Source organism: Taeniopygia guttata, chromosome 9 (genome assembly GCF_048771995.1).
Source record: "Taeniopygia guttata chromosome 9, bTaeGut7.mat, whole genome shotgun sequence".
NCBI classification, from domain to species: domain Eukaryota; kingdom Metazoa; phylum Chordata; class Aves; order Passeriformes; family Estrildidae; genus Taeniopygia; species Taeniopygia guttata.
This window is the reverse complement of record NC_133034.1, coordinates 8,903,955-8,930,938: the sequence shown is the minus strand read 5'-3', so window position 1 is coordinate 8,930,938 and position 26,984 is coordinate 8,903,955. Positions and strand designations below refer to the sequence as shown.

The 26,984-nt window shown below is 44.8% G+C and overlaps 1 protein-coding gene across 3 annotated transcripts in view; it reads right to left on the bottom strand.

Moving 5' to 3' along the window:
* The window catches only part of SGPP2 (sphingosine-1-phosphate phosphatase 2), a 31,916-nt gene extending 20,775 nt beyond the window's left edge, over window positions 1–11,141 (bottom strand). The window contains exons 1-2 of one of the 3 annotated variants that reach the window (XM_072933578.1): window positions 10,884–10,990; window positions 7,725–7,780 (exon numbers count right to left, since the gene is read on the bottom strand). In XM_072933578.1, the coding sequence (XP_072789679.1) occupies window positions 7,725–7,745 (21 nt within the window). In that variant the 5' untranslated portion in view covers window positions 7,746–7,780; window positions 10,884–10,990. Of the gene's footprint in view, window positions 1–7,724; window positions 7,781–10,343; window positions 10,366–10,883 lie in introns of those variants that run through there. The other 2 variants (XM_030280376.4, XM_072933577.1) reach the window with 2 other exon arrangements.
* Window positions 11,142–26,984: the final 15,843 nt, after the last annotated feature.

Here is a 26,984-nt window from a genome sequence, read left to right as displayed (position 1 = left end):
TCACCCCACCTTTGCAGTCTCTGCACAGGGGTGGATCACCCACACCAGGTGCTGCCACAGCACCCACCCAGCCTCCCTGGAGCATGGGAGCATCCCCAAAACATTCCTGCAGGGCCAGCAGGGCAGGGAGAACCAACACCCTGGTGGTTCTGGGGAGACAATAACACACAATGACACAGCACAGGAGGAATCCATCCCTTTAGAAATTATATATATATGTAGTGTTTGGCCTTCAAAGCTGAAACAAAGGAACAGCAGCTGAACCACTAGCATAATAGATTAAAAATGTATTTTATTTCTTGCAATTCCTCTGGGAGATTTCTTGTCAGAGAGCAAAACAGGCCCCAGCTTTTCCTGCCCTGTCTCTAGAGACAAGCTGTGCAGCATCAGACTTCTAAGGCTCAGAGTCTGACCCAGAGATCCCATTATCCAACACTCTGTTCTCAGCTCTCAATTACTTCAGATTTTTCAGAAAATGTACATGTTTAATTGAAGTTCTTGAAGTCCCTTACTCCCCTTCCAACAGAATTGCCTTCCAAAAGATTAGGAGGTCCCCTCCCAAAGTCCCTAATTAACACATTACATACTTTTCACTTTAAGGGTTTTTAACGTGGTAAAAAAATTGGTTCTAAATTTAGAGATGCCACCAAAAATCAGGCACAAATGAAAAAAAAAATCAAAAATTCCAGTCTAGATGCTGCTGTACACAAAGACAATATAAATCAGACAAATCAGCCCCACAGGGCTGTACTGTTTAGAGTAAAACCACTGTGAAAAAGCCTTCTGTACTGGAGTACTCTGCATAAGCAGTGAGTTTTACATCACTTTTTGTTTATTAACTGTACCAAGTTATAAAAGGAACCTATCAAGTCACAACAGCCAAAAAAATTAGATATTGGTAATTAGATTTGGAAAATAAGAAAAAGCAAAACCTATAATTGTCAAAAGTTTCAGTTCTTTCATCTAACTGCACAGCTGCACGTCAAACACATTGAGTTTTGTGAAGATCCAACAAGCAGCCAGGGCAGCCACCAACACTCCAGCAGCTGTGCATTCACCTTCCCTGGGAGCAGCAGCTCCATGAGGAGGGAATGGGGTGGCCAGGGAACAGGGGCTGTGCCCCAGGGGCAAATCCTGGTGTGGCCATGAGCCCCTCACTGGGCGCACAGCACCCATGGTAGGGTGAGGGGCAGCCAGCAAAGTGCAGTACAGAGTCATGGGAGGAATTGCAGAGATGTCAGGAGACAGCAGGGGCAGGACAACAGCCCACAGAGTACACACAAGGAGCCCCAAGGCATCAAAAATAGCCCTAACCAAACTCATACATATGTGCAGCTTCCCACTCTGTTTAAATGCTTTAAAACAAGGAATTAATTTTTTAGTCTCTGCAGAACATGAGGCAGCCAGCTTTCAATAGCTGTCCAGGTTTACAGGGTGTTGTTGGAGGGACACCTAGAGCCAACCAAAATCTCAGAAACGTGGAGATGGAGACCAACAGAAACTCCAAGAAAATCCTCCTTAAAAGTCATAAAATTTTGTCCAGCTGTGCTGTTGGCAGTAAGTCCTTGTTGACCAGCACACAGAGGGCACATCCAGCTCCCAGCTGCTGTGCAAGCAGAGACAGCAGCATGCACTCCTGGCACAATGAGAGGGATGTGGACTGGCTGATGCAGAAGCAAGACGATCATTGCATGAGACATAACAATGCTCAGCCTTCAAACCAGAGAGTCACAGCACTTTCAGTGGTCTCAGGTAAAGAACCAGTGGGGAGCCTAAAAAAAAATCAGGCAGAATCCAGGTAGTATTTCAGCAATTTCTTATTCCAAAAGGCCATTAGATAAAATTCTCAGCAAGGTACAATAGAAGAGCAGTGCTGTTCAGCCAACAGCACCAGGGATGGCTGGAAACAATCAGGCTGAAAGGGGCTGTGATCTGCCAGAACAAAGGCTGAGGCCACCCAGACAGACACTGGAAAAGGCTCATGCAGGGCTCCCACCAACGCTGCCTCCCTGGGCACAATGCCCATCCAGCCACCACACCTTACATCAGTGTGTGCTCATCCAAAGTCTCTCCTCCAGCCTGTAAAGGCTGGCCAGCTGAGACAGATGTACACATCTGCACATCAAGCAGCACACTGGAGCTGGAATGCACATAGCTTCAGGTTATGTGCAAAGATTTCATTTTTTAAATCTTCATATTGTTTTCCTTCCACTCTGATTAGTAGTTGGGAGATAGACTGAGTTACAGGTGTTGTTTTTGTATCTTGCTCTAGAAGCAACGTGATTAGCCTCCTTCCTTGTGCTGAAGGAACACATGTAGAAGTAACAGAATCTGCCAAGTCATTTAAATATAAAGTGGAATAATGTAAGACTAGTGTTGAAAGAGCATTTATGTAGGCAATTAATAGGAAGAATCAAGGAAGGAAAAATTGATTATGTTGTCTTCTTAAAGAAACCAAAGTCTCTTTCAGATAGAAAGGGGAGTGGCTGCTGAAGAGGCTGAGATTGCTTGTGAAGGACCCTGCCTGCAGTCACTGGTAAGGACAGCCTCACATTTCCTGGCAGACAGCCTAAACCAAGGCTGGTCCAGTTTGTCCACCAAGGATGGATGGCTTACACTCCCACCACTCTGCTGGAAGTTGGTCTGTCATTACTGAACCAGAGCTGGAAACTCCACTGCTTGCTCCAGGACATCTCCAAGAGCTTTGCTCTCCTGCCACCTAGCCTGAGACTTTCTTGCTGAAATTGAAACCTATGGCTATTTTCTTATCTGCTGCAGACAGGAACAAATTGTTTCCTTCCTGCGAAGGTTGGCACAGGAGAAGGTTGTTATAAGCACTAAAAAAAAAGACATAATTCTTTCACTCCCTAAACACCTGGTAACTCTTACATGGGGTACTGAGCATTTTCCAGACACAGCACCTAACATGCCTGACTTGAATTACAGAGCCCAAAGATCAGATTGACACTTCAGCAATGCTGAAGGAACAGTCCTCCACAATGTCATTCATTTTTTGGGCAGTTTTCAGAGGTTTGTCACCACTCTATCATGTCAAACCTGTGGTTTCAAATAACTTTTTTTTTTCTCCATGAAATCTCTACCACATATATTGCTCCATTCTACACTTGAGTCTACACCTGCTTCTTCAGTAAGTATCTGTACCTGTTGAATAAAAGTCAATTTTCAACCATACCTTCAGTTTGACAAGACTATCTGACTTCTGTTCTCATCCTCCAGCCTATCTGCACCTTCTTCTAAATTCATCTGACAGATATCATGCCTCTCACACCTACATTTCCAGCTGGTGATTTCCACATGGCTATGAAACCTGTTCTGAAAGGACTCTCCATCAAAAGGTGTCCATCGTGGCACTCAGACTCACAGGCCATTTAACTTCCTATATTCCTTTCTTAGCAGAGGCCTGGAGAGTTGACATCCACGATTCAGAGAATCATAGAACAGTTTGTGTTGCAAGGGGACCATTAAAGATCATCTAGTCAAACCTCAAGCCTACCAGCTCATATACTTTGGAGCTTTTGCTTGTTGCTATCAAAAAGGCAAGGCAGACTGACATTCTTCCACACAGTGGTGTCATGGGCTCAGAATTATGTTTCACCCCTTTTCTTGCAGTGTAATTTTGAGGAACTCCAAACCTTCCACCATGATCTTCAGACTTTTGAGCACACACCTGAAGGCACCTGTCCAACATGGAGGGTAACACCTCTGCATTTATTTCCTTGCCCACTCTTTAGGGAAAGCTGCTCCTCTCATGGTTACTCCAGTTGCTGGAGTAACTCCCCAAAAGCCCAGTTCTGACACTTTTTGTTATGAATCACTGGTGTGTATCAGCAGCATTTTTCTGCCAAGAAAACTGCACAACACCAGCACAAATAAGCCATGCACTTGTCCTCTGGATGAGCTCACCTCCTCCATCCCCTGAGCCCTGCTTTGCCAGGCAGAGGTTGGGCAGGTTGGACACGGCCCTTTCAGCTGCCCTGACAGAAGTGGTGGGTGAGCTCCTCATGCACTTCATCCTCCCACATTCAAGGAAGAACTGGCCAATTTGTGCAATATGGAAACAACAGGGCAAGAGAGTCAGGCAAGGGAAGGGCAGAAGGAAAAGGCTTCCTTCTTCCACATTTTACAGTAGAAGAACGGGTTTATTTAATTGCATTTTAATTTACGAGAATTAGACTGCAATTTTGTGGGGTGCAACACAGAGCTTGCACCTGGAAATGCCTGAGGAAGGTATTTTAAGGATTAGGTAGCATCAGTGTCTGTGGACAGAGGGAGGAAAAGGCAAGTTAAGAAACACAGAAAGAAAATTTTAGGCAGTTCAGAAAGATGGGGATTAGAGCTTCAAAACAGATATCACATTCCTCTGAAACTTACTGTACTTCATATTTCCAAAGGTACAGTGTTACTAAAACTGATTTTTGGGTAGAAGGCTGTGCCACTAACCAGCAGTTTTCCAGCAGCACAGCATTAGATGGTCACCCTGCCCACACACCCACCCATCTCCCTCAAGCACCGCCTCCTCTTAGTTTTGACTTTCTGCCAAAACCAGATGAGTCAGAGTGCTCCCAGGGCCTGCATGGCTGCTGGATACCCACGGTGCTCTGCAGGGATACTGAGGAGGAGGAATGGGAAGACTGTCACTCACTTTTGCCCCAGCACACCAGGGCTGAGAAGGTCCTCAACAGAAGCTTAATTTAACCTAACCTAACCCAATCCAACACAAGCTTGCAGGAATGGCCAATGACCATGGAGAACCAGGACTTCACTGTTACATTTCTTTTCAGAGCAAAAAGCTTGTTCTCATGTTCAGATTTTAGAAATTAACTTTAGTTCGGAAGTTTGACACCACAGATTAATCACTTTTTTCTACACAGCATCATCATGAATCTAGCCAGCTAATTTTGCTCAAAGATTAGTTCCATGGCAGAGGTCTGTTCTGAGAGGCACAGAGCAGCAAGGCTTCTGGAACAAACAGAGTAACACCATACCATTTTCAGACAACTAAACTATTTGTTTAATCTCATACAATCAGCCACCAGCACAGGGTGCAGTGACATTTTTGCCAGCAGATCGTTCCAGGATTTGAGCCACGGAGCAGTTTCCTAAGGTAGTGCTAAATAGAGCTTTGGGTTAAGTACCATCCCATGTACACAAGTGCCTTGTCCCTGTGCTCCCAAAAGGCACAGACCCCTGTAAGGAGGAAAGGATGTGTTCAAATTGCAGCTGTGGCTGTGGAGAGGCACATGGGAGGAGAGCTCAGCAGCCAGCCCGGCCCTGGGAGGAGAGCTGCAGATGAGATGTTCTTAATTCACTTGCTGCCTCATTATTAGCTGCGTGCAGTGCAGGCCATGCTGATGTCATCTGTGTTTCTGATGGAGAAACACACAAGGAGACCAGCCTGAGGTTGCCAAGCGCTGCTTCAAGCCCTGGCTCTCCTGCCCCTCTGAGTGAGCCACTCTGTGGCTGCAGCCCCCTTGGCACTCCCCCTGCCACCAGAGCTTGGCACCGCACTGGTGGCACTTTTTGGCAGGTGTTTGCAAGCTTTAGTACTTCAGTCAGTCCCAGTTCAAAATTCACCCCAGCACCTGACACCTGCAGGTGACATGGCTGTCAGCTGCCCTTCCAGAAGGACTCCCTTCCCCTCCCTAGACCTTTCTTTCAGTGTTTTGCTTGCTCTGCCCTTTGCTTCATGCCACAGATCCTGGTGGGTGGGCTGTGTATTTGTCAGGGAACAAGTTCCTCACTGCTAAAGCCTCTGGGCCCTTTCCTGCAAACATCCAGGCTTTGCTCCTGTGGCACAACTGAGGTGTCTGACACTGACTCCTCCTGTGAAATCAAGTACCCCAACACTCTCCCTTTGCAAAGGAAAATGGCGATGGGGAACACTAAAGGCACTACACCTCATAAACTGGTTGACTCAAGTAAGCAGCCGCAATTCCATCCAGTGGAGCAAGCTGCAAAGGGGATAAAAATGACCTGACCAGGGCTGATGGTGACCACTTTCTGTGTGCCAGAACCCACAGGCTCAGGGAACCCTAGTGACAGTGGTTTGCAACTGTCAGCTGTCTTCAAAAGGAATGATTAAACATATTTTTTATTTTCATTTCTAGTAATAAATATTCCAAAAATTAGTAATAAAATAAATAAATCAGCAATTTAGGTCAATATTAAAGCATTCACAATCCTCACATCTAGACCAATAGCTCTTTATCTTGGGGAAGTAAGTTACAGGTAGTAACCAAACTGGACAGATATGACACCCTTTAAAGCAGGAAAGTGAACAGACATTTTAAATAAAAATTTCATGGTTTATACACAATACCTCTACCCTCTAGACCTCAGATTTACTTGCCATAGCAGTCATTAGTTACCTTCCACTGCCCAGATGACCCATACACATTCCCTGCAGAGCCTAAAAATGAGATAAATTGAAAGAACTGGATGTTCAAAGGAATTTTCCAGAACACATTTTCTCTGGCTTCTTGTTTGTTAAATCTGCTCCTCTTCTCCAGAGACCCAAACAAGAAAAACAACAGCAGATTAACTTTTATTATTCTGGTTGATATCCGAAGTAATGGCCCAAGACAGTCAGCAGAATTATAAAGCAGTAAGTGGCCCACCTCCAAGCACTGGAATTAATCCTAGGATCCTGACAGCTCCTCATTAAGAGGTCCAATGGCCTCCAAAAAGATGACTCAGGCTGTGAGCCAGGAAGCACTGAGTCATGAAGCACATCATCATCATCATCATCATCATCAGTGTAAGGACCTGGGCTGCCAGCACAGCCCCTCCCTCGTGTGCCCCTGTGCCAGCAGCCACTCTCCCAGCAGCAGGCACCACACAGGATTTCTACTGCAATCAGCAAAGCTCCACCAACTCCTGTGAGCTTCAGGTGACTCTGCAGCAAGATCCTGCAGATGAGATGGTAACCAAGAGCATGTACCCATCTTTGCAGCCTGTTCTCCAGAGGGGGTGCAAGGCTGCTGCCTGAGGAGAGGCAAACCCACAGATTCTCACAGAGTTGCCACTCACTACCTTGATCTTGGATGTCATTCTACTGTCATATCCCAAAGGACCACCACTCAGGGCTGCCCAAAGCCCTCTGTTGAGACCATCTCGTTCATACAGATGAACACTATCCCTCACTGGCTGCCAAAAGCTCAGGCCAAGGACTGGACAGCTGCAGGATGCTCCAGCTCCCTGGGCAGCCAGGCAGGGAGGGGAGATCCGAGCACGGAGCCATGCTGGGGAACGTGAGCCCATTGAAACAAGAAACGGCATCTCATGTTTCCCCAGCTGCAGCTCCAAACTGAGGAGCTTCCAAAAGTTCAGCTGTATTCTCTAGGGACACAAAGTGTTAGCACTTGAGCCTGTTCTCCTAGCAGTGCTCATGGGCTTTTTTCACAAGGGTTTGCCTCTCCTGCTGAACCTACCTCAGCTATCACTACCTTACTGCTGCATGGAAAAAAGCAAGCCTGAAAGACCATTTTAAAAGAAAAAGCAATAATCTGAGGCTGATGCAAAAATCTATTGCAAGGGACCACCACAGAAGAGAGACCTTGACTCAAGCTCTAGAGCAAGCATGCTTCAAATTACCAGCCATCCCATCACAGCAAAAACAATGTTGTCATCTATATCTTGCAAGTAATTGACCACATTTTTGGGGACTGTAATACATCTGAGACAGACGTGCAGGTTTTACCTACCTTCTCTGTTTCTGTTACCATCACCTGGCTGTTATCCTGGTTATTATCCTCCTCACCTACGGCATGAGCAAGAACCATTCAGTCACTAAACATCATCAGGCGCTTTGCAAGCATTGCACCAGCTCGGAGCAGTTCTGACAGTTAAGGAATAACTACAGTGTAAACATGAACTGTACTCTCTCAAAGGCAGGAAGACAGATCTTAAGATGATAAAGCATCTGGGAAAGGAAGAGTGGAGAAAGACAAACAAATCTCTACAAAGAACTTTTTGTGCCCTTTCATTCAAGCTATCAATTTCAGGAGCAAAAGTCCACCAGGAAATTAGAGATAAGCAAAGCTCCACTTTTAAAATTTATGTGGCCTTTATTTGGCCACTCACAGAACACCAGCTTCAGGTGGTATATTTGTATATTATATTGGTATACTGGTATATTATTGGTATATTTTAAGAGCACAGCTTGAGAATTTCCTACAAATCCTATAAGGAAAAGATACCTTTTAGCTCTTCCAGAAATAAATTCCTTGTGAAAGAGACTAATAACAGAAAGCAGTACAGAAAATAAACTAGTATTAGCCATAAACAGGATAATTACAAGAAGTTGCTTTCTTGTCTTCTGTAGTAATAAACCCAGACAAGTTCTCCACTAAAAGCCCATAGATTCAATACCTAGTCCAAGCCAGGACATAAATCCAGTTAGTGTGTTGGACTAGCACCATTCTGTATCATCCACAGGCACCAGAGTTTGCATTTGAGGTATTAAGAAGTGATTCTAAATTATCCGGAAGCTGAGGAACATCAAGAATATGGGCTAGGTACTGATTCAATATTTAAGAAATGCATGCAGCTGCAGCTGTCACATCGAAGCATTTCACTCCTTATCTCATGGCAACTCCTGTGGGGCAGGCAGGACTGACTTACAAAGATTCAGAAACACAGCCACTCATGCTGCTACTGGCCACTGTAATCAGGCCTTGTGGCTCCTAAAATTGTTTTTAAACACACACTTAATCCCCAGGTTATACATAAACAGAGACGATCATGCAACACTCGCAAGCAGCACTCCTGGCACAAATGTATGCAGTAATTAAAAGCCTCCTCCTTCCAGAGGAAGAGCTGTTCTGTCTCTTTACCCCTTTGAGACATCCTCTTTCCTCTCTATCCAGTATGGCATCTTCCCTACCAGGTGTGTCCATCCCCTCCCAAACTGGCACCAGCTACCAGCCCTCAGCTGCCCCTCCCAGCTCTGCAGCTGGGCCACCCTGGCACACAATCCAGCCCACAACAGATGGAGGGGCCTGAGAGCTGGCACGGAAGAAAGGGGGGATGTCCTGGAGACATGGAGCTGTGGCAGTCCCATCATCCAGTAAGCCATTCACATCTCCCTCACTGCGTGCAATATGCTCTGTTTTTACAGGTATAACCTAGTGGTTGTCCAAGAACTTACACAGGAGAGCCTGAGAATCCTTAAGACAGTTCTGACAGTAAAGACAAAGCAGTGTGGAAGTTACTGCCTTATAGAAATCAGCTGTCCTGATGACAAGGACTTTGAAACACCCGAGTTTCAGGAAGGGATGGATGACCACAGAGCCATGCAAGGCTCCAGCAGGGAGATGCAGGAGCAGCACTTTAACACCTTTCTGCAAACACCTGCAGTTAGTAGCAAGGAAATGCCACTATCCATAGAGAATTCGTGGTCAAGGAATTTGCTATGTAAAGGAGACTCCTAAACCTGCTTATTTGCAGATACATCAGGGTAACCCCAGGTGACTTAGCAATAAAGCAGGAGGTCTCAGCCTTAGCATAAGGGAGGTCCAAATTCACTTTTCACATTTCTTGTCAGACTGCAGAAAACCCTCTGTGTAAAAATAGACTTTTCATTTCCAGTTTCCATAAAATGAACAGAGAGAGCCTGTCTTTATAATTTTAGCACTTCATTGAAACACTCTTCAATCTATTACTCCCATCTCCATTTTAGGGGTGTTTGAACCTAACTTTCATGTTTCAGAAGTGACATAATTGTATGGAAACAAACCCAAGTTTCATGGAGTCTCACCCAGAACACATTTAACCTTCACATAAAGGTAATTGTGCCCTTCTTCATGAAACCCAAAACAATTGCTCAAGGTGAACAGCTGCATTCATGGAGCACTAACTTGGATAGGATTTTAATATCAACACTGCTACATGAACTATGTCACTGTTCAAAAGAAAACAGTGCCAATAAATCTTTTAGTGAATTATCTGCATAGTTTACCCAAAATAGAGCTTACTGTAGTTCAGAAGTGAACACACTGTATGACATCTAATTGAGAAAGACTCAAGGACAGCTAAGGAAGAATTTTAGATGCTTGAAATGGGAATCTGAGCACCGGATGTGGAACAGGGAATAGTAAAATAGTATGGAAGGGAAGGAGTGGTAGAGTTGTGACATTCATGGCTAGTCCATGTTTATGTTGCAGGTAGAATTTGGAAGCCCATTATCACACCTGCTTTCCAAAAGGCACCACAAAGCGATCTGCTAATGAATTCAAGTCATTACAGTAAGAGAAAAAGCAGGTCGTCCGACCTGTACACACGGGTTGCATCACACCCTTCCGATACACAGGGAAATTACAGACCTTGCCGCGGAACGCCGCCACCTGCCCGGCCAGCGGGGAGCGCAGGGAGCTGGGGCTGTCTGCATCGGCGCCTGGGCTGCGGCAGCGGGGCTGAGCCGCCCGGAGCCCGGGGCGGGAGGCGGCGGGGCTGAGCCGCCCGGAGCCCGGAGCCCGGAGCGGGAGGCGGCGGGGCTGAGCCGCCCGGAGCCCGGAGCCCGGGGCGGGCACGGCCGTACGCGGTGCGGCGGGCAGGGGCCGGGCACGGCAAAGCACAGCGCCGCGGCGTGAGACAGACAGACCCGCTCCTTCCCGCAACCCGGCGCGACACTGCCGTGCCCCCCAGGCCCTTGTGCAGGCACCTCCCGCTCGCACCGACCGCCCCATCCCGGGCCGACAGCGATGGGGAGCGCCGAGAGCCCAAGGACGCCTCCCCGGCGGGGATGCAGCCGGGCTCGCAGCCCCGACCCTTTTCCCTCCTCCCGGCCCGGGCGGGCGGCGGGATGCGGGGGGACCCTCCCGGGGCGTCCCTGCTGAGTCACAGCCGGGCCCCGCCGCACTCACCTGCGGGCAGCGCAGCGTGCCCGCTCCATTGCAGGCGCCGCGGGCCCGGGGTCCCTCCGCGGGGTCGCCGCTGCAGCCGCCCTCCTCGGCGGCGGGGAAGAGCCCGCAGGAGCGCTGGAAGCGCGCCACGGGCTGGGAGCTGCGCAGGGTGCCCAGCAGGCGGGCCATGCTGCCGCCAGCCTCCCCAGCCTCCGCGCAGCGCGGCCCCAGCGCGCCCCGCCGGCCGCGGGGCCGCGGGCAGGTGCGCCCGCCCCACCCCACCCCGCTCCGCGCTGCCCCGCCCCGCACAGGTGGGATGTCCCGCCCGGTACAGGTGCCGTGTCCCGCCCCGCACAGCTGGGATGTCCCACCCCGCACAGGTGGGATGTCCCGCCCCGCATAGGTGCCGTGTCCCGCCCCGCACAGGTGCCGTGTCCCGCCCCGCACAGGTGCGCTGTCCCGCCCCGCACAGGTGCACTGTCCCGCCCCGCACAGGTTCCGTGTCCCGCCCCGCACAGGTGCACTGACTGTCCCGCCCCGCACAGGTGCACTGACTGTCCCGCCCCGCACAGGTGGGATGTCCCGCCCCGCACAGGTGCACTGTCCCGCCCCGCACAGGTGGGATGTCTCGCCCCGCACAGGTGCGCTGCCCCGCCCGGGAGCGCCCCTTGCCGGCCCGGCCCTGCACTTCCCTTCCCCGACACCCAGCCCCGCGGTCCTCCCCTCGGTGAGGACACGACATTCAGCGTGTTCCTTTTTTGGGGGTTTTTCCTATCGTGATGTTTTTCCTGCTGTCTTAATGTGAAGATAGAGTGCCCTAAATAGCACCAAGATCTTTAGGAAAAACACTTAAGTGTGGATGCTATGCTACATGGGTTCATCTTCTGTCAATTCATCTCATGGTGTAAAATACACCTTGAGCTGTCCCCAGTTTCATTTTCTCTGGTTTTGGAATCAGCTTTTATTTCTTTTCCCAAACATTTTCACGCCCACATTGTATACATCACATGTACACATAGGCCTACAAGGATACATCTCTAAATACATTCTCCCTTAAATACAGCTATGGAGTTTCTTACAGAAAAAGAGGAGTTATCACTTGGAAGATACCACTCAAGTTCTGGGGCTGCAAACCTTGCCACAGGTGATCCCTGCTGATTCCTAGTTTTGAAACATTTAGCACCTTAGTTCCATCAATGCATTCCTTTTTCTTTTTAGAACAGCCCATTTTTATTCCCAGAAATAAATTTTGTACAAGGATTGTACAATCTTCATTTGCTCAGCATAGACTCATTTCAAGTTTGTTGCTTTTTTTTCATTCTCAAATACCCCAAATTATGCAGGACTGCATCAAGGGGTTTTTTTCCAGAGTGCTTGGAAACAAAGCCACATTCCTTTGCTTTTTTAGCAAGTTAGTGTGTCCCTGTCCCTGTCCCTGTCTCCTACAGGTTGGGCTGCCTGTAGGAGATGCTCTCCCAGGCCCCATGAGTACCACTGCTCTTGAGATGGTAGAATCATCTCATCACCAGCCTGGGCTGGGGCCAGGCCAGCCCACGGCCATGGGCCACATCTGTGAGAAATCCCAGGCACAGCTCTTCATCACCCCCATCCACAATCAGGGCAGACTCCATGGAGCTCATCTAATTGTGTGATTAATTCTCTTTTATCTTCTCCAAACACAGCCTTCTATCAGTGGGTTTGCCCAAGCTGCAGGTGACACCATGTGTCCCGTGCTTTCCTCGCTGCTGGGTGTGCACAGGGCTCCCCTGCCAGCAGAACCAGCTCACAGGGGCTGAGGACGGAGCAGCCTGTGCAGGTTATGTGTTTGTACTCTTTTACCTGGGGGAATTATTTCTTGTTTGCCTCTGGGTTTGTTTTAATAGCTGTGAAATTTACTAGGTGTGCTCATAAGCATGTAGGAAATATTTGTCTTCTTTTTCCTGTTCCTAGATATGTGAAAAATGTACAAAAAATTTATGACATGTTAATTTGAAGAGAAAAATTCCAGGCCTGCTGGTGCAGCTGGAAGCCTTGCCACTGATGCCAGTGGGACAGGATCTCATCCAGGGACACAGTGGAAAGCAGGAAGGCAGGAATGAAAGTGCGTGGCTGGGGCCAGCACTCGGTGGGTATTTTAAAATAGCTCTTTGTCAACCACAAGTCAATATTTATCGGATCTGCCTACATAGTTATGTCATTATAATACTTACCAGGTATTAAAATAGAACTCGGCATTCACAGGCAGCTTCTCCCCATTTCCTCTACAGGTGCACGTGTAGGTTAGTGGGAATGTGTCTCAGTGAGGATGTCAGCATCCAGCTGATGAGAATTCAGGTTTTACTAACCAAACTCACTCTAAACTTAATAGAGAGAAAAACTAAGGGAGAAATTTCTACTTATTATTAATTTTAATATGCCTTGTCTATGTGTTGAAATCAACATGAGTAATTACAAGTACTACATGAGCTGGTAATGGAAGTTTGTGACTCTTTTTTTTTTTTTTTTGCTGTGGAAAGTCAAGGGATTTGTGGGAGTTATGTTCCTAATACAGACTTATTTCTGGAGTGAAGGAAACTTTTAATGTCCCGTTTCATAGAATTATAGAATATCCTGACTTGGAAGGGACTCAGAGGGATCATCAAAGTCCAACTCCTGCCCAGCACAGGACAGCCCCAAGAGTCTCACCACGTGCCTGAGAGCAATGTCCAAAGGCTCCCTGAGCTCTGTCAGGGTGGTGCTGTGACCACTGCCCTGGGGAGCCTGGTCAGTGCCCAGCCACCCTCTGGGTGAAAATTGTTTTCCCAGAATCTTACCTAATCCTCCCTTGACTCAGCCCCATGCTGCTCTTCAGGTCCTGCCACTGATCTGCCCCTGTCAGAGGGCAGAGATCAGTGCCTGCCCCTCCACTTCCCCTGGTGAGGAAGCTGCAGAGTGGGATGAGGACTCCCCTCAGTCCCCTCCTCTTCTCCAGGCTGAATAAGCCAGGTGACCTCAGCTGCTTCTCACGTGGCTTCCCTGCTAGACCATTCACCATCTTCATAGGTTTAGGACACAAAGAAAACTCATTAGTGGCTTTTGTACATTTTCTTAGGAAGACAATGATCAATCTAATCAAACTGCCTCTAACACCTCCCCTCACGCAATTTTTTAACCAAATAGCAAATATAAACCACATTTATCACAGGAGCAGAGCTTTCCCCAGACTTGTGTTCCTGAGGTTTTAGGGGAAAATGACAGTGCAGCAGAGACACAGCTTGAGCTGCCTGATGACCCCAGTCAGGATACACTTATTTCCAGGCAATGCCACCTCTTGTCTATCCAGTGCTGAACAGACAGGACACATCAGCTTGGCTGGGGGGGAGCAGGAAGAGGGAAATAGAGATGCTTCCAGCATGGAACAGAGGGTCGTAGGAAGGACCACAGCACAGGAGTGGGAGGTGTTTGGGCCATGGAGAGGATGGAGGTTTGAAGAGAGAAGCAAGGGCAGAAAACTGAAAATGTCTAGTGGTGTGAAAATGTAGAAATCTATAGGAACCTTATTTGACAATTTCTACTGCTCACAGAACAACTTGTTTACTGTTGCTCAAAGCAAGAGTATGACTTCTATTCCCTTTATGAAACAATGTTCTAATGGCCTTTTCCTGAGACTTACCTCCCATTACTCCTGATGGGCAAAAAAATTACTCAGGATTTGGCTCCTTGAAAGACGTGCTGTAGAAAGAACTCCCCAAATTTAACAATTAAAAGAATTCAAGGACTGTCCCACACTTTGCATGGCCCATACAGATTTCCAGAGCTTTAGAAAGGCAACTTTCTGTAAAACCAGTGGAATCAATGAGACTAGATGAGTAGGATTCTGAGAGTGTTTAAAATAAGTTATTTATAATCTATCCAGTAGCAAAAAAAAAAAAAAAAAGCTTTTAGAGCTTTATCTAGTGAAACTGTCTCATCCATAGCCAAAATAGCTCACTAATAGCTGGTTAGTATTTAGCTACATTTTCACAAGGGAAGAAAATCACCCCTGGGCTGAGGAAAAGCATGAAAGATGAGAATACAAAAGATAACTTTTGAGAAAGCTGAGAATAGTGCCTTCTGCTGAAGGCATTTCCTTAACAACAACGGGTGTCATTGTCATGATGGTGGATATGGGGGATAATTTTGCCTTCAGCATCAACAAAGTTAAGAGTGAAGTACAAATTCCAGGGCTGGGGGTGGATGATGATGCTAGGAGAGCACAGCTCAGTTTTCAGATGTCTGCCTGAGTTTGCAATCCTGACAGCCAGATAAGCCAGATAAGCCTTGTTTTCCCTCAGGCTGAGGGAATGAGTCTGGAGGAGCAAAACATGAGCACAAGTTTTCCTGTCACTCTACAGACAGCAAGGACATCTCACTGTGGAACATCACACTCGGAGTTTCCTTGGCTGAGATCCCTCTGAGGAGGCTGTGGCTTATGGGTTACAAACACGAGTGTCAGAACTGTGGTTTTCCAAGCAAAAAAGCACTGAAGTGACAGGAACGTGAACAAAGTGAAGTCCCTGCTGAAACTGTAGGTAGGGAGCCGCTGCCTGATGAGATGTGTCTGTACCAGGAGAGGCCTTGGCAGTGTCTCTGTACCTGGAGGGGTGCTGAAGATTTGGCAGGGCAGAGCTACAAACATCAGCACACTCTGCCTGGGACCACTGAACTTGGCTGTGCCACAGGGAGGGTGGCACTCAGAAATCCTGGACACAGAGATCCTTTGGCTATGAGGTGAAGACAGAAATCCCACCAACTCATCAAGTACCACAGCACTGTACTTAAACAGGTTTGAACAAATTTTCCCTTCAGCTCCATCCCACGTGTTTTCATTTCCTCAGTCATTTTCTCAACATACTTAGAGCCCAACTCTTAATTTCATCTTCCTTCACCATTTTTTGGCAATTTGCATTTTTTACTCTTTATACTGAGAAAGAAACATTAAAATGTGTATGCTTTAATACTACAAGTTACAAGTGCTCTTTTTATAAGACTTTTGCTTTTTCATTATATTTAGTTGACAAGCTACTGAACATATTATTTTGGATCTGAGACTTTCAGTACTGAATGTCAGACCCAACCACCCACTAACCTTGCAGGCAAGAAAATGGAGCTTTCTCAGATTAGCTAGAAGAACTGAAGATTTTTAAATATGGTGAAGGTATGAAAAAAGTCTGTAGAAAGTGCCCTGGGAAACAAACACATGAGAGACTCTGGTTTCCACAGCACTGGAGTTTTTTGTTTTAGATTTAATGCCTATCAAAGGTCAAATAAAATCCAGTTTGAAGAAACATTTTTAGGGAAAAAAATTGCAGGAAAGGTCAATAAAGAAAGAATCTCAACAGGAGTCTGCACAGCTGTAATGGGTCTCAAGTCTGCACATTTTGTAGACCTTTTCTGATTAAGAGAAAATATTTTCTATGCCAATATCTTCATTAGTTTAGCTGAGTGATACAGAAAGATTGGAACCTGTGATACCTCTGCAGCCTTCAATGCACTGAACACGCAGCAATTGTCATTGCACAGATGGTCAGAAAATGTAAAGCTGCAGCACACAATGTGTGTTAAATACCTCAGTCCTCGGGCTCCAAACTGCTCACCAAGTCCTACAACTTTAGTCATGGAGGAAAATGGAACTGTAGACCCATTTGTTAATAATTCTCATAAGATTTTATTTTAATATCTTTATTTTATATATATGTGATTGTATTTTCAGTTTTAGGGAACATAAGCACAAAAGCAAAACAAAGTTTAGAACTTGGGAAGATGAAAGCAGCTCCAAAAAATGCAAGAAAGGGAATGTGCTGGAGCTGTGGCTGCTGTCTTGAGTAGAAATAATTAACTTTTCTGTTTGCAGTGTAAGTAACCAGATAATTCCATGTAATTGCCTATGATTTGCATTGCTTGAAACGGTATTGCTAATTTCCAGTGAAGATTAGCATGTTATTTAAATAATTATTCTGCACCATATCACTTGGATACTTCAATTGCACATATATCTACTGTGAAATTCCTAGAAGTGTTCATAATGTTTCAGGTTATTTGTAGGCTACCTTTGCTACTGCTGTCTTTTAGGAGACAACAGCAGAAGAAGAATTAATAATGTTGTAGTGAAATGTTTGACTTAGCCCCTAAGAATTTTTTAAAACTTAACTATCATAAGAATTGACATGTCTGATTATCTTATTTAAAATACCATATACAGCTCTCTGGAAAAAAAAATCTGATTTGGTCAACAACAGTCTAGGCTTAAAATGGTAAAAACTTCTCTTTCTCTGGGCTGTGTTGCCCCAATGTAGTTAAAACTGTTGAAAGGGTTTTTAGTGGGTTTTTTTGCAGCAGCAGCTCCCATGCTGCTGTCTGGTGATCTCTGCTTACAGCACTCAGGGCCTGCACTGAAGGGATGGCACAAAGACAGGGAATTCAGCAGGTTCTGTAAATCATTCCTGTAAAGGAGCCTGGGAGGGTCTTTGCTAAGGGTGACCAGCTCCAGGTCCTTCCAGCCAGCTGCCCTGGCAGTGCTCAGGCTGGCAGCACACCTTTGCTGAAGAGACAAGAGCACTGCTGGAGGGGCACAGCTGGGCAAACACCCTTTCCCTTTGCTTGCTTTATTCTGAGACTTCTCCTGGCATGGGCTCATCAATCAATCCTCAGCCAGCAAGTGTAAAAATGGAGACAAGATTACAGTTCTCAAGTAATTCTTATCAAATACAGAGTCATGCCCTGTATTTTACAACTGCCAGAAGCCAGGGGCCTCATAAAATTGGGAAAGCTGGCCGGACAGAACGCAAATCTAGTGTCAATATGATTAATGCAACGTTCTCCGTTTATTCAAGAGAAGATGGCAGTTTTTATACACTTCTACATAGTTTACAAGTTACAAAGGCACTCTGATTGGCAAGCTACCATTGTTTACCTTTGCCTTAAGGTGGCCTAAACCTTACACTATAAACTTACATTACTTCACACCCAGACAGCCCAGTGCTTCCCATCACACCTTAATCCAATTTCTAGCTGCACCACAAGCTCTTGATTTTTAACTGCGTCAGAGGCTGGAAGGCCTCACAAGGCCCAAATCTGAGGCCTTGACTGGAGTAGCTCAAATCTCATTCTAAATATAAATCACAACCTCTGTCTCTCAGAAATTCCTTGACAGCTTCTCTTTTGTGGCACCTTCCATGCATCAAACTTCCTGCCTCATCCCTAAAGCTGCAGCTTTATGCCTTCCAAATGTTTATCCCTGCACTATGGCAGCATGAGTCACTGCTGTCAAACCCTTGTTTGGAATGCAAGAGACGTAGGGCTCTTTTCTTTTGTCTAAAATCTGTTTGCAGTATGGAGCTGGGCACTGCCAGGGCAGGTCAGCCTGGCCATCAGGGGTGTTTGGTTCCTGCAGAGACTCAGACAACAAAAAGCATCCTGTGAAGGGCAACAGACGCTTTTGCTGGGAGCTGCTGATCTCTTAAATTATGTTTTTTCAGGCAATTTATGAGTTTCAGCGAAAAGTCTGTTCAGGAGTGAACAGTCCAGAGAAAAAAGGGTGGGAGTGGAAAATGAGCAAATAAATGGATTGAGATTTGTGCAGCCAGTTCATAGGTTTATCTTTAGTTCATACATTTATTTTGTTTGAATGCATGAACTTTGCATAAGTAATGCCTTTTAAACTGCTAAAAGATATGTGCTCAGTCAATTCATTCAATTATGAACAGCTTTGCAATTTTCTACTTTTCATTCTGTGCCACCCACATTACAGATGTCATCCTAAAAAACATAAATAGCTCTTGGGTTTTTCTGCTTTATTTCTACTATTTACATGACAAGCTTTAATGTCATTGATCCTATTTTAAAGACAGCAAAAAATCCCACATCCATATGTCAAAGATTTAACATTGATTGACTGGCAGCAAACCAAGAGGGATACATATGTACATTTTTTAAAGTATAGTAGATATAAACAACCATTAGGAGGGCTGACAGCATTTATCTTGGTTCATTAAAAATAAGACAAGTTATCCACTTCAGATAGTGGAAGCTGTGAAATTAACTGTACAGGGCAGTGGGAAAAACCTTTAATAACCTGTGAATTAGCCCTGATTGTAGAAACTACTACTCAGCTGCTGATGAAGCAGGGGCCCTGCTACCTTATGTGTGGATAAATGCAGCTGACTGTTTTTTTCAGGTGTGACCAGTGTGTTTCCAGAGCCTGAGCCTGTTCTGCCCTTCCTTTCTGAAGCAGTTTGCAAACCCTTAAAAATGTGATCATCTTTGGACCAGTGGAAGGAAGAAAGGAAAAGGGGCCCATATGGAAGACAGAAATACAGGGCTAAGCTTCATTTAGAGACCTCCTTGTGGAGACATCACTGATTTGGGGGCAGGCAGACAGAGCAGGGCCTTGCCTGGGCAGCTCCCTCCTCCCCTTCCAGAATAGGATCATAAATGATCCTTCATCTCTAGTGACTTATCGTAGGAGAGATTTTCCACTATCCCTCATTACAGACCAAACATTTTGCTGTTGAAATGTATTTAAATATCACTAAATGACTGGCTGGGGGGGAGGGAGGGAGGTTGAACTTTTTTTTTTGCAGGAGAGAAATATGGCCATAGTTCATTATCGCTCTTTAACTCTGTCAACTGCATGGAGGGTTATTTTAATATAATTTTTAACTATCTTAGTAAAATATTTCCTCTGCATCCATCTTCTGTACATCAGACGTCATGTGAGAGGTGTTCAATCACACCTGAGAGAAGCTGCTGCACCCTCTGACTGGAGGGAGGATGTCAGGGCAGCATTTACCACGGCTCTTGCACCCACACTGGGCAGGCCAACTTGAGACTTGAGGAATCCAATGATTGTTTTAGAGAAGAATCCATGCCCACCCCATTATCTCTCTGTTTATTTGTGCTCTTTTAAGGAATATGCAGTTTTGAAAAGCAATAGCAGCACGTAGAATTTTTAACTGTGATTGTTGACTATCCACCACGGATCATCCATCTGGCTGGAAGCTTTCCTGGCAATGGCTGAAGAGAAAATCAGGATTTAACTCCCTTCCTTAGTGGTTATGAGGTCTCTCGCAGTGCAAGAGTTGAGAGAAGTTGCATTCCTTGAGAGCTTTCTTGCATTAGCATCTACAAATCCAAACCACAACTCTTAAATCAATGTTCAAGCTTCCTGCAGAATTAATACAGAAACTTGGGATAAACTTGTAAAATCTTATTTGAAGCCTTAGGCAGTCAAAAAGACAAGATAACATAAATAAATAAACCAAAAATATTGATCTAAATACATTGGGTAAAAATGTTTCTCTGAGATTAGGGGATAAGGCAGAACTGTTTACATGGACTTGAAGTTGTCCTAAGAAAAGTTTTCTCAAATATGGTATTTTTCTCTCTACACAAAACCCCCATTCAGTATAGATCACATCTCCTAAAATGAGATATATGTTGATTTCTAGCAGGGAGAACGAATTGCCTCTTCTGTTGTTGATAAAATCCTCCAAAGGTCTCTTTTGAAGTCGCTGCCAAACTAAGCTTGTTTTTTACTGATTTTATAATCTGCATATGAAAGACTTGATCTGGAATAGAACCTCAGCCTGGATCCTGATTACATTCCCTCAGGTCTAAAAGTAGAAAACTTGTGCATGCAGGGCCTGATTCTATACTGGCTAAGGAAGGTGCAACTAAAATAACTGCAACGAATCCAGTGGAATTCTTCCAAACTGGCATTTACTACTGGGTCTACAAATTTAATCCATATTTTTGTGGTGAAAACAATTGTGAATAAGAAATGGCGATTTAATCAATTTTCAGTTATTTTTACTCATAAAACTCAGGAACCATGCACTCTTCAATTAATGTAATTCAGACTTTAAATTGGGATGAAGGAATCTTTCTTGACTCAGCTAGGACCGCATTTTTAGCTAATTGAAGAGTTTTCTCTCCTAAGGTCACATCCTGACTTATCACCCCCATCAGAAAGACATCCCAGTTGTTAGTTGGTTTTGTTACAAAATATTTAATATCTAATCAACCCATTAGAATCAAGCTTCTCAACTTCCTTACCAATGCTATGAAAACGAGTGTGCCAGCAGCAGGGACAATAGAGCAGGAGCATGCCAAGTGACAAATCAGATATTCCTCTCCTCCTAGAGTTACGGTCACCCCTGGCAGGGCGAGCTCAGGAGCTGGCAGCACCCCTTGGCAGCCTCCATCCCCTGTCAGGCTGGACATCTCTCCACCATGTCTGAGCCACTTGGCTCGTTCAGCAGAGCCCCTTGGCCTGCTCTGCATCCCCTCTGAGCCGCTCTGCCACGGGCAGTGCAGCCCTGCTCTCTCGGGTTCCTTCATGCAAGGGATCTTCCCAGTCCCTGCTCCTTCCTGCTCTTGCCTGAACAATTCCTTCTTGGAGGTACTGACTAGTACCTCTTCTAAAAGCAGACACTGGGCTTCTCCAAGGTTGCAAAAACCCAGGTAGGTTTTAGGCTCATGTCAACTGATGTTTAAATTTGCTATTTCTTGTGAGAAGATGTTAAAGTTTATTTAAAAAAACCAAAAAGCCCCAACAAACCAACGTCCATGTGTTAACTTCAGCTCAAAACAAACAAACAAATTATAATTTTAATATCTGCATATATGCAATAGTATGAATGCAAAAAAAATTTCCCAAATTCTTTGTCTGTTTCTCATTTTGAATTGATTCAAGGACATATACATAATATTGTGGTCTGAGCAACTGTAGTTGTTTCCAAGCTGTCTTAAAAAAAATGCCCCTATCATTATCAAGGACAAAAACTTGGCATCTTTGAAGCTGATGACAAAAATTCTTAACCAGCTTCACTGGCTCAGGATTTCACTCCAGTGATAACCATCCCTATTTTAAATCAAGGTTACCAATGATATACTGAAATAAAATCAGTAACTGGAATGTGTACTGCATCTTCTAAGCAGAGTTCCCAAAGGACTAAGTAATCTGTTACAGTGGTTCCACAGACTATGTCATTGCAATGCAAGGACAATTTGGGCAGCAAAAAGCAACTGCACAGGAGCTAATAGCCGTGCTGGCACTCACTAATTACTCTAATCACAATTAATAATAATTATTAATCTTGTTTTTATAAATTTTCCTACCCAGCTGCTTTACTGTGGCCAACATAACCATAATTTTGAGCCCCAAGGTGCCACTGAGACACCGTAGTTCTGCATCTAAAAATGCCCTGCTCTGCAGATAACCCTCTCCTTGCAGAAGCTGCTGCTCCAAGCAAGCCCACACAGGCTCTGCCAGCCCTACACTGACACCTAATTCAGCATCCAGTGTTGGATTAAATTTTCATTATTATTCTGAAGTGCAGAAAATACAGTGCTGGCTAAAACAAAAGACTTCTCTGAGGCTTTCCCTCTTTTTCTCTTTTTAGCTTGTTCCTTTCTGGGGAGAAAAAAAAAACAAAAACCCAGTAGTTAAATCCAAGAATGAAATTTCTGGATTCTTGATTCAGTTATATCATCACCACATGGTTTGAAGAAGTGCCATTAGTTTAGGAGAAGGTAAATTTTATACCAATAATTTGTTTCAAAAGCTGCAGCCAATCTGGATAAATAAATAAATCCCTGCAAACACCAAGGGCAGATGTGCCCTAACACAGGTGCTGCTCCAAGGAGCCATTAATAATGTGCCACACCACAAGAGATGGTGGTGTCCCTTTGGTGTGTGCCGCTGCTCTGCAGCCCAAGGGACAAGGGGTGCACAGCTCTGGAGCTCAAACCATCCAACCTGATATTCCCATGGGCTGGATCAAACCCAGGTGTGCCCAGGGAACACCAGAGCCACCCCTGCCCAAACTGCAGAGCCAGCCCAAACCTGCCAGCAGCTCAAACATTTCTGAGCTGGGTTTCCTATGGATAGCACATTTGTGAGGATCCCTTTGTGCTGTTCAAGCTTAGCTGTTGGGGCAGGAGATGCACCTACTGGACATGCCCCCACAATTTCACAGGGCTCCTCATCGTTTCCTGACAAAAGCTTCTAATGCAGTTACCTATTTGGGATGTGCTGAAAACACATTGTGGAAAAGACATGGATGGGAACAAGAAGAAATTATTCCCATCAGAAATTATGCATCACTCCCAGGTTTAAGACCTCATCCTTTTATTGCCAATAAACCTGTTGTACAATTTGGCATCAGACTGATGCCAATGAGAATGTGTCTGTGTTTGGGACTGCAGGTCAACACTGCGTGAGGAGGAGACGCTCAGAGCTTAACCCAGGAGAAAAGAGAAAGCAGGGACCTCACAAGCAGAGGTGAGTGGTCAGCAAAGGTCTGTCCTTCAGACATTTCTCGTTTCCTGAGGCAATTGAAATTGGACAGCATTTAGCAGATACAACACAAGAAAAGTTTTTCTGGAGGGAGAGTGATGTCAAACATTGTATTCCTGCATCTACTTCTGCATCTTTCCTATTATATACAATAAAAGATTAACATATTTTTATATGCCTGTGACTGATGTAGAACTGCTCATAATTGTAATCCATTTTCTCTTCTTCAGCATCCTGAAATTGCCTGCAAATATTATTGAAAATGAACATTCCTTTCAGTACTGAATGCAACAGACCAACATGCAACAGCTTTTACAGAAGTTCCAATACAGAAAAGGTAAAAAACCACTTTAATTATAAATTATTCAGAAATACTTTATATGAAATAAAATGTCAACATGAAGAAAGCACAAGATGATGCAGCATTCTATTATACAATGATAGGGCATAAAAATAATCTTTTGCCATCCATCAAAAGTGAAAAACACCTATTGTATAAGAACACAGACTTTCTGGGGAATTAAACTAGCTTAACATGACATTATTGCTGCAGGGGTGTATGTCAATATGTCCCTTATGAAAAACAGGAGGAGTCTTCTATGAGGGTCTGGGCTTGACTCACTGATGTGTTAATTTATACTGTTACAACTCTTCTTAGACCAAGTCCTGCACCAGCATGAAACTGACACACTGCACAAGATAAACCAGGACCAATATAATATTTACCACACTAAAAATCAATTCTTACCAGCTGCAGAATGATTAAGTGGAAAAACGTGTCTTTTGTAAGGGTTTTTTGACACTTTTTCTCAGAATTTCTAACACAACTTCTGCTGAATAACATCCAGCATCTTCTGTTGTGTTTCAGACACAAGTCTGAATCAGAATCAGCTCAGCTACATTTTAGGGTTTTCTTACAATAACTAATACATGTTTCCTACTAAAAAACAGTCCCTACAACCTGACAATCAAAAAAAAAAAATCATTAATTGTCATTAAAGTGACTAAAAGAGAGACTACCTCTGGATCCCTGGAAATACAGTAACTTGTCCAAAAATCTGAAGAAATATTTCATCTCTTCAACCCCTGCCTAGGAAGTCTTTAAATTCAGCACAGAGATGTTTTCACCTGGTGCAGCTCCTCTGCTTGTGAGGAATCACAGGGTCAACCACCAGAAGGATCCAGGTAAGACCCACCTTTAGTTCCAGGCTGGGCACCCTCCCGAGGAGCCAGGGCAGCACCACGTCACAGGGAGCAGACGTGGCACAAAGTCCCTGCCTGGGGTACCCAGAGCCCCCAGAGAGCCTCGGGGGACACTGTCCTGCAGAGATGAGGATAAGGCTGCCAGGGGCTGCCAAAGCTGGCTCTGGGCTGTGCCATCCCATGACACAGCTGTAATACACACATGACAGGATGCTGCACTACGACAGAAGGGTTGGAAACATTGATGGCTTTGTTCACAGAAAGGTAAATGTCCGTAAATCAACCACGCTGTGGTCCCACCTCATTTCCTCTCCTGACCACACAGCCTCTGGCATTTTTCCTCTTACTGGCTGCAGACCTCATGCACCTAGGCAACAACCTGCTTCCCTGTCTGCTTCAGAGAAAAACTCACTTAAAAAGTGTTCAGCTGGATTGTCTCCAAGAACTGACTGGCCGTGTCATCACACGAGTTCCTGTGCTGGCAGAAGGGTAAGGACAGAACCTGCAAGTGCCACCAGAGACACAGAGAGGTGGAGTTGTGCCGTTCCACAACAAAGCAGCATCTCACCAGGAGTAATGCCCATGCACTTCACATGTTGTGCTATAAAATGTTCTCTAGGAACTGCACAGCACGGGATAACCTCGCTTGTGTGGGACCGAGTTATCCAGCACTGTGTTCACAGGGGCAGTCGTGAACCAGGATGTTTCTCGGATGTGACTACTCACCAATTGTCCTCATTCTTTGTTTTAGAAAAGAGTAAACTTAATCCTAATTTTGCATTTACCTGTTTTTAATGATTATTATTTTTTCAGTTATGCTCAACTTCCCCATCTATTCTGTGTAGTTTTCATGCCTGAATTACAGGAAGCTTTTCCAGTGCTGACTTTCATATACTTATTAGATGGAGTTTCAGTTGACCTCAAGGCAGATATATATCAGATAAGAAAACTCAGAACACAAAAGGCAAGGGCAAAGCAGTCTGAACCAGAAATGCAGCTGATGTATCTGGACCTTATTAAAGCATTTGATACAGTGCCTCAAAAAAATGTACTTGAAATATTAATTCGTATTTGTGTGGATCTGAGGACTTTCACGTGTTTTGAAAATTGTTGGAGGTTGTAGAGTTATGAAAGTGGCAGTAATATTAAAGAAAAGGGCAGTATCTGGAATAATCTGACATCTTTTAACAGGGAACTAATTAAATTGGAAGATAGTGCTAACTGGGAAAGAGCAGCAAGCAAAAAAAACACCAAATCAAACCAAAACAAAAACCTACACAAAAAACCAAAACCAAAATAAACTACCAAAACCATAAATTTTAGAATATAAAAATATCTGAGTAAATACAATGAGATTTCATTTTAAAAAAGGAAGTTACCAGAGTTAGATGAAAAAATCCAAATTCATCAGGCAGATTAGCTCTGAGATTGCAAACTGGTACAGGCCTTTAAAAAAGGGTAATTTTTGACTCCACAGGCCGAGTAGCTGTGCAGTATGGACAGTGACAGCAAAAGTCATCTTCTTTCTTTTTTTTAGAGATACAACCAACATTTTTAAAGGATTTAAAAACATCTCTTAGGATAAATTATAAAAACAATGTTTCCCTGAACAGAGAACATTCCTACTTTTCTCTGTTTGACTTTAGGCCATGATTTCAGTTTATGCTAAGCGAAGATGTGCTCCTTCTTTTGCTAGGACAATCATCAGATCTGTCATCACAGTTTACAAACATGCTACTTTTTATCCTTCCAACAAGTCAGTCTTTCTAAACAATGGTCCCCTCGCTTTATTTGGCTCTTCAAGAATGCTCAGAACTCAAGAACAAAGCCCTAGCACAGAGAGCACTGAGAAGGAGAGAGCTTCCCTCAGCATTTGCTGTGAAGCACGCCTGATCCAGCATGTCCCATGGCAGAGGAGGGCAGAAAGATGACCCAGCTCTCAGGCTAGAGTTGATATGCCCAAGCTGCAGCTTTAGCAAGACAGCAAGGCAATGCAGTGTACCTGAAACATGGGCCCTACTTGCCTAGAGCAATCCTCAGAACTGCAGAGAGAAATAATCACATTATGGCCTCTGCTACACTTGAAGATAAAAGAGTTTCTCCAGAGAGCTCCCTGATGAGACAGTGCAGACTTTGATGTAGGGAAATCTATCAGGTTGTTTAACATTACCAGCTACGGACATCTCACTATTTGGATGGTTTTTCAATAAACTGGGGGAAAGCTCTCAATAGTATAGGATGTCAGGATGTAAATAACATCAGCAGCTCCTTTGGCCTCCAGCTTCTGGAATAAAATACCTCTTATTTTTCAGTGTGCACAAAGAACGAGAATCACAGTGCACAAAATGTTCTTTCCAAAAAGCAGTAAAATATCAGTTAGCCTGTGAGCTGCGGTGTATGAAAGAGATGCCACCCTGCCTTCCCATATTAACCCTTCATCTGCCGTGTTCGTGCCTAACGAGTGTCATGTCATTGTAACTGCAGGTCCCAAAGCACACCGACAGCGGGGAATCCTCGTCAACTGTTAAAATCAGCAGAACGCTTTGGAAAAATACACTCCAGGATGAAAAGGCTGCCTGGCGCCCAGGCGTGTTCCCCGC